Below are 11,291 nucleotides of genomic sequence, written 5' to 3'. Positions count from 1 at the left end.
AGGGACATGAAGCCCGATCAAAGAGTCTTGCTTCTGGGCTTCCCTGGTGGCGCAGTGGTTGAGAGTCCGCCTGCCGATGCAGGAGACGTGGGTTCGTGCCCTGGTCTGGGAAGATCCCACATGCCGCGGAGCAGCTGGGCCCGTGAGCCATGGCCGCTAAGCCTGCACGTCCGGAGCCTGAGCTCCGCAGCGGAGAGGCCACAGCAGTGAGAGGCCCGCGTACCGCAAAAAAAAAAGTCTTGCTTCGCTTATAAACAGCTTCATTCATAATTTTTAAAATGAAGATTAAAACATCCATTAGATTGGCAAGGACTGATGAATTTGTTATGAACCAGATGTGGGGAAACGTGCACATTGAGGGGGGAGCTAAAATGGAAGACTGGAAATTCCCTCCTAGGAAGGAAATGTGACACTATAGCTCAAAAATGCCCATACTGCGGAGCGTAGTTAGAGAAGGGGTCCATATGTGCTAATATGGAAATGTCTGTATTTGATAAATGAAAAAAAGGAAGTCAAAGAGTAATATCAACAGTGAAAATATAAGAAGGGGATTAGGTTACAGTCACGTGCATGGGAAGCTTGCAGAAGGTAGACAAGAACCCGCCGCCTAGACTCTGCAGGCTCCCATCAGAGTGTTCCTTGAGCTCAGCCCTGTCTCTCCAGGAAGGAGACCCAAGTGTCAGCTACAGATCGCAGGCCCAGGGCAGCATTTTCCACCTCAAGGAGGAGAGAAGAAACAAACTAAGGACAGATTCCTCTCATGGGTCTGTCTCTTCACACCACCAGGAGAGCATGGCCTCCAGCAGACTTGGACGCACACCCTTCATTTCTAGTCAGCTCACCTCACGGGAGCTGAGAGGCCCGTTGATTTAATATGCAGAGACACTAAGCGCTAAATGATTACCTGGACCACAGCCCCAGGTCACCTTGTTCTAGTTTTTAAAATCAAGATTTAAAAAGAACCACAATTGACATCATTAATACAAGCAGTTCCAACTTGTCGGGCGGTGAACGGAGGAGACAAGGTAGTTGAGATGAGGGATTGAGTTGGGGAGGGCAGATAGGAAGAAGTCCAGAGAGCATCTCTTTACGTACATATATTTATATTTGTATCTATAATCAGTTATTTCGAGTTTTTTTCCTCAGGAGTGAGGGGTTCAATGGGTCCGTTGAGAAGGGGGTCAGATCAGAAGGAGGCAGGCTGCTCTGGGATGTCTGTGGTCTCCATTTCATAAGTGCACTTTCTGTCAAAAAAGGCCTGCCCCTTCAAGGCCTCTATGAGCTGCTGTAGTCGCTTGGCAAAAGAAAGTGCTTGGGGAGGTTTAGTGGAAGGTGGCGGTGGGGGAGGGGGGGCAGGGGGGGGAGGGGGGGGCGGTGGAGCTGCGGGTTGGGGTCGGGCCACTGCAGTGGGGCTCTGGGAGGGAGGTGGTCGAGGAGGGTGTTTGAAGTACCAAGGCGGGCGAATAGAAGGCTGAGTGGAGGCGGGTTTAGTGGCGGGGGCTGAAGTAGAAGGAGGGGGAGGGGTGGGCAACTGAATCATGTGCAAAGCATTAGAACCAATCTTGGAAGCAATCCAGTTCAGATAGGACCAGGTAGACGTGTAGACTCCGGGGCGCTTAGCTCGGGCACAGCCTACCCCCCAGCTTGTGATTCCCACGACCACGTAGCTGTTTTCCACGCTCTCTCTGCACATGAGAGGCCCGCCGCTGTCCCCCTGCCCAGAAGGACACAGAAGTCACTCTCTGCCGGAGCCACTTTCCCTGCCCAGAAGCGTCATAGACTCTGGGAGGCATTTTTGCAGTCGTACGGTTCCCTGCTGCCATAAACACAGGCGGCTGTGGTAAAGTTGAGGTGCACCAACAGCTTCTCTGGGATGAGAAGGGTGTGGATTGTCGTGGGTTTCCTCGCGGTGAGGGGGCAGGATGAGCAAATCCATGTGCCTGAGCACGTGGTGTTACGTGCGTACGTGAGCATGTTTGTACAAGGGGATTTGACTGCTTTGCATTGTGGTGAAGAGAGGTAAGCGCCCTCTCTGGAGCAGTGTCTGGATCATATGATCTCTGCGTTAGGGTGGGATACAGTTCTACAAGTGGTGACTGATCCTTTGTAGGGGCAGCTGGTGGGTGTCACCTCCCAAGCTCACTGTGACTGCAGATGCTGGAAGACGGGACCGGGGAAATTTGCTCAGGGATCCAACAAAGAGGTGTCCGCAAGGGCCTGGGCACCCAAAGGAAAGTTACCTGGCAGGTGTCAATCTTGCCTTCAGGATACCCTGCGCACACATTGGTTGAACGAATGCGCCCATTGTACCAGCTGGTCGAGTTACATAAGTCGAGGTCGATGATGTTCACACGTGCCTCCTGCAGTATAGGTGATATCCTGGGGACTACAGCCAGGCGACTCAGTGGTCAGTGATCACAGAAGACGTGTTCTGGGAAAGCCTTCCTCCCTCCACTAAAACCCCATCATCCTGAAATGCTCTGTTTAAACCTGAGATCCATGCAAGTCAATGCCCCTGGCCTCTCCTTACCCACTCCTGAAGGGAAGAAAACACACAGCTGGAAGAGCAGAGGAGAGACGGGAGATGGAGGTGGAGGAGAGAGGAAGAGAGGAAGGAGGTGCACGTGGGCAGACGGCAGGTGGAGGATGGATGGATACATACAGCTGGAGCGTCGTGTACATTAATGGTAGGTGATGGCTGACAGCGGGGATGTTACCAATTATACTGAGGATGCGCTGAGCACTCACTATGAATCACACAGGCTTCGTCCCATTCACTCCTCACAGCCACCTCAGGAGTTAGGAACGGTTATTCCCCTTTTCTCCCATCAGGAGATTGGAGCACCACTTGCCAAGGTCACGGCAGGGACCTGGTGCGGCTTGGATTCACACCCAGGTTTTCCTCTCTAGACTCAAGTCCAGACCATGCTTTTCGTTCTGGCTATAGGTCACCCCCCTGCTTTTTATCCTCCACCCGGTTGTGGATGGGACCCGCTGGACTTGGTCTGATGAGTCCCTCTCCATGTGCCTCGTATCTGTTTTGAGATGTGGAGAGAGCAGGGCTAGGCAGGGCCTCCACACACAGGCAGACCTGTCAGGGGCACGGGTGGTTGAAATGACCCCTGAGGCCACGTCAGAACTTCCTTTATTGCCTCAGGTGCTCGGCCATGACCAGGGGTTAAGAAAGGCCCAGCCTGTGCTGGGGCCAGAGCAGCCAGCTCCATTGCCTCTGTCTTGGAGCCCAAGAGCCCACGCGCCCGCCCCTCTGCATCACGTGGTCCCACAGACAGGAGGGCTCCACTGGCCCTGCCACAGCAGCACCCACAGCCCAGTGGGCTTGACCATCGTCTGCAGTACAGATGGGAGCTGCCAGGTCAGACCTGTCGGAGGGGCAGACCCGGAGCGCGGCTCTGAAGGCCGAGACTGGAAGGCAGACGCCCCGTGGAGCGCTGCGGGTGGGGCGGGCACAGGCAGCATTCAGTAGACGGTTGCTGAATGCATGTGTGCGTGGCTTAGGTTACGCTTCCAACCTCCTCAGCCCCCACCTTTCCTTCCCATCCAAGCAGCAATGAGGGTTTTGTACACGCACTGCCCTTCGGGTAGGGGTAACACGGAAATAACAATGGCAAGCCTGGCTTGTTGGCCATTAAGGTGACCTCTTAAATCTATGGCAGAGCCCACAGTCTTGAAAGCCATGAGATTCACTGTTCAGAGCCAGGTGTCCTGAAACACAGAAGAGTTTTCTCAGTCCCAGCACCTTGGCTTTAAACATCAAATGCCAAAAAAGCCTGCAGGAGCTAAAAATTCAATGGAAAAAGAGGCCGATTCCCAAAAGTGCTCTTCCAGCCCCAAAGCATCCGAGTTCAAGGAACAGGTAGGTCAAGGAAAAGAAAGGTCGGAAGGAATATCACAGGAGGCTGGGGGTTTCTTTAAGACTTGGCCTTAAAGGTGGGGGATGTGCTTGCAAAAAAAAAAAGATAGAAATCTCATTAAATTTAAGGTGATTCTAGAACAAAATAGGTCTTGCATGACGTCCAGGGTATAGGTGGGAGCCCACAGTTCTCCTGAGCAAAAGGACAGCAGAGGTGGGGTTGGCGGGCGGGTGGGGGGGGTGCGGTCACCAGATGGAAATCCTGAGATCAGCCTTCCAGGGACTGCAAGAACCCCCAAAAGAACCCCCGTCGGACGGGTGGGCAGAGCAGGGCAGGCCAGGGGATGAGAAAAGAAGAAAGTGTGTACTTGCTCTAGAGATGATGGCAGAGTCACGGACACCAACAGCCGGACAGGGATTGACACCCCAGGCCAGGGAGGAAAGGTTGTGAGTCAGCAAAGGCCAGTGAAAGCACAGGCGGCTGGGAGGAGATGCCCTTCCCCGAGGGACAGCATAGGTGGCAATCCTATCAGAAACTAAGAGCAAACTTTGAGAGAGGAGAAGACGAGTTAAGGGAAGAATCCAAAATTACCGATTTTTGTTACCAAAAAAAGAAAAAATTACTGAGTTTTAAACCCCAAATGATTGAACTGCCTTGAGTTAGGAATCCCAGATTTTCCATTATCAATGAACAAAGGAGATTGAAAGCTAAGTTAATTTCAATCATATCTTCACATCCCTAATGTGACTCACACACCCACCTACGGAAAGCTGAACGGGCAGCTCACGAGCAGAGGCCCGTCCTACTCCGTCTTGCCCCGCTAGCAGAACCTTGCTGCCCGTTGCTGACCCGCAGAAAGCCACAACCACCGCCAGCCCCTCTCCCGGCCTCCAGAGGACACGCGCAGTAACGGCTGGGCAGAATGGGCTGCTGGGCAGCGTGTGGAGCAGAGGTGGCACTAGGACAGAAGGGCCGGGCTCAGGAGTCGCAGAGCTTGGAGACCACGTGACCTGGCCCTTCCATATACAGATGGGGAAACTGAGGCACTGAGAGAGGGAAGATCAGTCTAAAGCCCTTCTCCAAGTGCTACTTCGGGGCACGTCCCCCACTTCCAGAACTCACCCTGGGGCTCCAGGCACAGCCTCGACCCCATGCTAAAGACGCCAAGGTTCTCCTGGCGCCTGCCATCTGCCTCTCCCCGGGGGGCACACCAGCCACCAGTGAGGGGCCCTGGGCAGGGAACTCTACTCTGTTTCTCTGGCTGTGAAAGGGGACAGTGACTGGACCCGCTCACAGCACCACGCTGGGGACTGGGTGGGGCTAGGGCAGGCGCCCACATATTTCCCCTTCACCTCAAGGACCACCAACGAGGTGACCAGCACTTCTCCCTGCCAGTACTCACCGTTCTCTTTTAAGAATCCCCAGCCAGCCACCCAGCATGTCTGGGGAATTCTGGGTGGGCCTGCCCGAAATTGGGGCAGGCAGCCTGGTCCAATGAAGTACCCACAGGGAACAGGAGGGGTGATCTTCATGAGAGCGATGTCGTTTGCCTCTGAGCCCGGGGAGTATTTCTCGTGAATGATGATTTTCTCAGCGTATCTCTCCTGCAGAGGCGGCTTCACTGGCTTATTGCTTCCCCACACGACTTCCTTTGCTCCGAAAATCAGCCTCCAGTCGGTAACTTTGCTGTGGGCACAGAGGTAAGCCAGGTCACCCTCACTGTGGACTGGCTGGTGACCGTGACCCTTGGAGCACCCCATCCCCAGCGGGTGTGGGTCAACCACACGGGGCCCAAAGCATCAGGTTTCCCCGGCACACAGACCCTTGGAGAACACCCAGTTCTGAGAAGAGCCTTTCTGAAGACCCCCTCCACGTGTTCCCGCACATACGTTTTGCTCCGGAAGCAGTGAGCAGCAGTGAGCAGCCAGTGGGCGTTGAGCAAGGTGCCCCCGCACACGTGATACCGCCGATTGTCGTGGTACGTGAGGACCTGGAGGCTGACCATCCAGGGCCAGGCCCCGAGCGCTGCGGGCTGCCCACCGATGATACGCATGCCCCCTTGCGGGTTCTGCCTGAACCGTAGCCCGCAGGGGCCACTGAGGAGAGACCATGGGCACAGTTCGAATCAAGAATAGGCCAGCCTGTCCTCTTGCCTCCACAACTGGGGGAGAGGGGCATGGGGCTGGTCACAGTGAGGAAGAGCTGTGGGGTCCTGGGAAAGCAGGGGCAGCTCGAGGGTGTGGGATCCAGGGGGACGGCTGAGCAGTGGTGCTGTGGCGGCTGTGATGGGACAGGAAGCCACGGGCTCCAGGAACTTTTCCAGGGGTGGCATTTCTTGGGTCTTGTGAGTGTGGTCACAGGTGGGGATAGAGGGGCCCATGGGTAGCTAGGACAGACTGTGAGGGCCCTAGAAGTATGGGAGTTCCCTGATCAGAGGGGGAGGCTAAAGGTGGGAGCGGAGGGGGGTAATCTTGTGTGGGAAACTCCGGGAAGAGCCAGCGGGTCCTGGGGCTGCAGGGTTGGGTTGGACAATGGTAGGAGGAGAGCAGCCGCAGGTAGATACAGTGACCCCCAGGGGAGGGGGGCACACTGGGGCGGGAGCGGCCCAGAGTGGGGAAGGTCAGGGCTCTGTGTCTCTGGTGGGAGTTTGGTAGCCATTGGCATTGCGGGGCACCTTGGGGGCTTGGGATTCTACACATGGAGTGGAGGTCCCAGAGGTACCGCCTGACGATACCCTGGGGCCTTTGGGGTCACCCTCAGTGGGGGGGGGGGGTGTCCCAGTGTCTGCGGGAGGACAGGAGCTCCTGAGAATCAAGACTCCCGTTCAAGAGGCAGTGAAGTCCGTCACTGGGCGGGGAGGGAGCACAGGCCTGTGTGCTGCAGGGCCCCAGGAGTCAATCTCTGGAGGAAACCATGGACGTCTGGGGCCCTGGGGGCTCTGGGATGAGGATGCTGGGAGCAGGGATGGTCTGGGTTGGGGATGTGGGTAACAGGCGCTGTGAGACCCGGGGGACTGCTGAGGCCCCAGCTTGGCTTCCCCCAGAGCCCTGGACAGAGGGTGTCTGGGTGGGGTCTGTTACTCAGAAGACACCCTCCCCGCCCCTGGTGTCTCTGACACTTACTCACACGTGGTGTTATCTCTAGCGACCACAGACACTGCCAAGACCAGCAGAACGGCAGTTGGCAGCATCTCTACCAAACTCCTGCCCCAGCCTGGCCTGGAAGCCCAGTGACCTCACAAAGCTCCATGGCCTTCTGACCAATCAGCAGAGTGACCTCCCACCGCCCACCCTCCAAGCAGTCAGGCCAGGCAGGAGGAGCCCTTTAGCTCAACCGGTTCATGCTGAAGTGACTTCCCAACTTCCTGCACAGGTTTCCCCCGCCCCAGGGTGACGCGGGTTCACATGCAGCCCCCTCCCTCTGTCCCAAGGCCAGGATCTTCAGTCCCAGTTATCTTCCAAGGTCCCACAACATCTGAGGTTCCACCTTTGTGCAGGTTCAGGGTCTGACCCTCATGCAAGCTGTAGCCACAGTCCCATTCCAACTCACAGACTGAGGGGCAGCTCAGCCACTCTGCGACAAGATGGTGCAAAATGTCAGCGGTTCGAGAGAGGCTCCACATGTTGACAGACCCTTAACACTGCGGGGGGAAATTGTCTTTCCCTCTTCCAAGTGTGTGCTATCAGCACACTTTCTGAAGACCATTTTGAACTTACCCAGCTTAAGACTACAAAGCCCACCTTTCTCTCCACAGGGTCTCGGTATCTTCTACCTGAGTGTCTCCAGGTCTCCTCCCTGGGGCCATGTGCAGCAGGGTGTTGTCTCCTATACCTGAGTGTCAGGAATTCTCAGCACAGTTACCTGAATGTCATGAAGTAAAGTTTCTTCTGATTGTCAGGAGACAGCATCTCACCTCCAGAGTAGGAGAATGCTCACCTCACCTACCTGGATGTTAAAAAGTTTACCTCCCCTGTAAGAGTGTGGGGAGGTCGCATCTCTACCTGCTGGAGGAGCAGTCTTAGCTCCTGTACCTGAGTATAAGGTCTCAGCTGGTCTATCCGAATGTCAAGGAGTTGCACTCCACCTATATGAGTGTCACAAGGCCCCACCTCTCCCACCTGACTGTCAGGACACCTCGTGTCCTCTTTCCAGGTGTGAAGAGTTTTCAGATTGTCAGCCGATCTCGATTCCTTTACCCGAGCGTCTTCTCTGATGAAATGTCCTACTTTCTCATTTCATGTAACCTTCAGGAGGTCACATCCCCCTCAACTGAACATCCAGCAGGTGGCATATATCTTACCTGAGTATCAGGGAGCTGCCATCTCCTCTCCCTGACTGTGACGATGTCTCTTTTCTTCCATCTCGGGGCCAAAGGCCTCAACTCCACCACCTGAGTGTCACTTTGTCCCATCTTCTCTGCCTGAGAACCGAAAGGTCTCACATCCTCTATCTGAGTGTCAAGAGGTTGCATCTCACCTATATGAGTACTCTGAGGCTTCAACTGCCACACTGGAGTGTCAGGGATTCTCACATCCCCACTTGACTGCCAGGAAGTCTCCCAGCCCCTGCTTGAGGAGACCGTCGTCTCCCTTCTGGAATGTCGTGAGCTTACATCTTCTCTACCTGAGCACCACAAGGTCTCCTCTCCTCTACATAAGTGTCCAAAGCTCTCCCTTCAACCCCCTGACTGTCTGAAGTCTTTCTCTCCCCTTCCTGGGTGTCTGGAGGTCTCACCTCCCCTACCTGAGGGTCATGAAATCTCTATCTCCCATGTGAGCACAAGGAGGTCTTACAGGCCCTGAGTGTCGGGAGGTCTCATCTCTTCTGCTCTGTGTCTGGAGGTCCTGCCTCTTCTCTCTAAGTGACCGAGGGGTTTCCTGAACCTTACTTTAGTACAAGCACGTCTCATCTTCCTTATTTGAGTGTCATGAGGCTTCGTTGTCCCCGGGTATCAGGCTTTTCCATCTATTCTACCTAATTGTCGGGGCACCTCACTTCCTCTCCAATGTCCAGAGACATCCTCTCACACACCTTGTTGTCAGGAAGTTATTTTCTCCACATGACTGGCCCTAAATATACTCTCCCCGCAGGTCAGAAGGTCTTGTTCTCTCCTATTACAAAGATGAGTTTGAGATTCATTATTTCCCTTCCTGCCAAGCGGGAGGTTTTATTTCCCTTATATAAATGCAGTCAGGTCTCAAAGATATCAACTATTGGAGTGTCACGAGATTTTCCTCTCTGCTACTGCATGTCGGGAGGTCTCCCTCTCCGCTCCCTGAGCGTAAGGAGGATTCATCTCCCCTCCGTCCGTTTCAGGGCTCTTAGATACTTTATCTGTTAGGATCTCTTACTTCCCATACCTGAGTGTCACAGGACTTGTTTCTTCTACTTGACTTTCAGGAGGACTCTTCTGCCTTACATAAGTGTTCAAGGTCTCTCTCTCTCTCTCTCTCTCTCTCTCTCTTTCTCTCTCTCTCTCTCTCCTCTCTCTCATCTCAGGTGGTCTCACCTCTTCTATCTGAAGGTTTCGAGGTCCTATTTCACCAACCTGAGGCCTTGCTTATTTTAACTCAGTGTCAGACTGTGCCTGATAAGGTAACCAAAAAAGGCTTTGGAAATATAGTTCAAGAAATGGCAATAGGAACTCTATAAGTGATATTAAAGGTTTGCTTGTTAAAGAAAAGGTTATTCAGGTGTTTTTACAGGATTTTGATGGGCATAAAATTGATCCAGTATTTAGATCCATGAGAATCATTTAACAGAATGATGTAACCATTTATTTTAAATGTTAATATGTACAATTTTCTGGAAATCATAACTTTTGCAAGTTTTCCAAAATATAGGATGAAAATGTAACATATAAACTTCAAAATGAAAAGTGGTACCCAGTTTTTCAAAACATTTAGGGGTTATGCAGTAACAAAGATTGAAGACCCAATGTCTAGATCCTAGAAGACAATTATTGTTTGACTCTTCAGAGTAGCGCCCACTTCTGAGTCTTGGAGGGGTTAGAGCACCTGCTCCCGGCCACAGTCATGGGTTGAGCGATAGGCACAAGGACCAGCAGAGGCTTAATTTTGTCGTTAAACCTAATGGAAGAGTGACTGCGTTTGCCTTCTCCACGCTGTTCCCAAGAGCAAAGGAGGGAGGTGGGAAGGTACAGGACAGTTAGGATTCCGGGGCCAGAGGATGGGGTCTCAATGGCTACTGGGGGCTGGGCTCAGGCCAAGGTGGGGCTCCCGTACCCCTCCCCGCGAGGTTCCTTCTCCCCAGTCTCCAGTCCCACTCCCTCCCCACCCCGACGTGGCCCTCTAGCTGACCACAGCCCTCCGCCCTGCTCCTGTGCACTCTGCACCCCACTCACCTGAACAGTCCAACTCCCACCCCATCTTCCTCACACTGACCCTTAACCTCTGCCGGCTCCCACCGGCCCCTCCCTCACTTCTCCCATCCTCTGTTGTTCTCCAGCACGGCCCCCGGCAGAGAAGAAACCTCATCGTCCAGCCAGCCTTAGTGCCCCCAGGACTTGGGGGCGGCTGGTGGTGAGGGAGGGTTGGAGCCACAGCCTCTGCTCCGGGTTCCAGAGAGAGCACTGGTGAGTTGCTTGGGGCCCCTGAGAGGATAAAGCTGGAACATTCTGAGGTCGTGACGAGGCAGAGGCGGGGCAGGGAGTTCATAGTCCAGAGTGAGAAAGTGGTCACAGGCGTTTGGAGGCTTCAGCTCACTCAGCCCTGTGTCCCTCTGCCATCTCTCCACCTGCCGCTGCAGGCTTCTCTGGTATAGATCTGGAAGGTTCTGACCCATTTTCTGAGGCACTGGGGTGGCTTCCGACCCGTGGGGACATCGGTCTCCCCAGACCCCCGGGGGCCGGGACGGCAACGCCATTCCCAGGGAAGGCGGCTCCCACTGCCGAGCTCTTCCTCTCCTCCACTGGAAAGCGGGACTCGCCCCAAGTCCCGGGCCCAGTTCCGGGGAGGCCCAGGGTTCCACGCGCAGCTCAGAGGAGCTCAGCGCCCCAGCTGCCACAGCGCTCAGGCCCAGAGCGAGTCAGGGCCCCACCTCTGCCCCGCACACCCGGGCCCTCCCAGGCCCCCACTCCTCGACTCCCTTCTTGGCCTCTTCTGTAGGATGACCACTGTTTCTAACTTGAAAACGAAGCCAAAATTGGAAAGTGTTGAAAATTTGAAACTGGGGGGCTTTCTAGACAGACGATGAGCCTCTCTCAAGGTCCCACTGCCAAGCAGTCGCCGTCGCAGCCTCACTGGGGCCTTCACCTTCCTTTGCAGGCCGTCCAGACCTTCACCTGCTCCTCAGAGCTTCTCTGCCTTCCCCCCACCTCCGGGTAAAGACTCCTGAGTCCACCCCCCTTCTGCCCACAAGGCTTCACCCATCCACCGTTCTTACTCTCCCTGGGATCCT

At 54.6% G+C, this 11,291-nt stretch overlaps 1 protein-coding gene across 1 annotated transcript; it reads right to left on the bottom strand.

Annotated features, from left to right (window-relative positions):
* Positions 1-1,091: 1,091 nt before the first annotated feature.
* On the bottom strand, positions 1,092-7,071 carry ACR (acrosin). The gene is made up of 5 exons (XM_033404967.2): positions 6,995-7,071; positions 5,762-5,968; positions 5,275-5,558; positions 2,241-2,386; positions 1,092-1,714 (listed from the first exon to the last, which is right to left on the bottom strand). Exons 1-5 carry the CDS (start codon positions 7,060-7,062, stop codon positions 1,187-1,189), a joined length of 1,233 nt encoding a protein of 410 aa, XP_033260858.2. The 5' UTR covers positions 7,063-7,071; the 3' UTR covers positions 1,092-1,186.
* Between the last annotated feature and the right edge of the window lie 4,220 nt (positions 7,072-11,291).

Source organism: Orcinus orca, chromosome 11 (genome assembly GCF_937001465.1).
Source record: "Orcinus orca chromosome 11, mOrcOrc1.1, whole genome shotgun sequence".
NCBI classification, from domain to species: domain Eukaryota; kingdom Metazoa; phylum Chordata; class Mammalia; order Artiodactyla; family Delphinidae; genus Orcinus; species Orcinus orca.
This window is presented reverse-complemented; position numbering and strand designations above follow the sequence as displayed.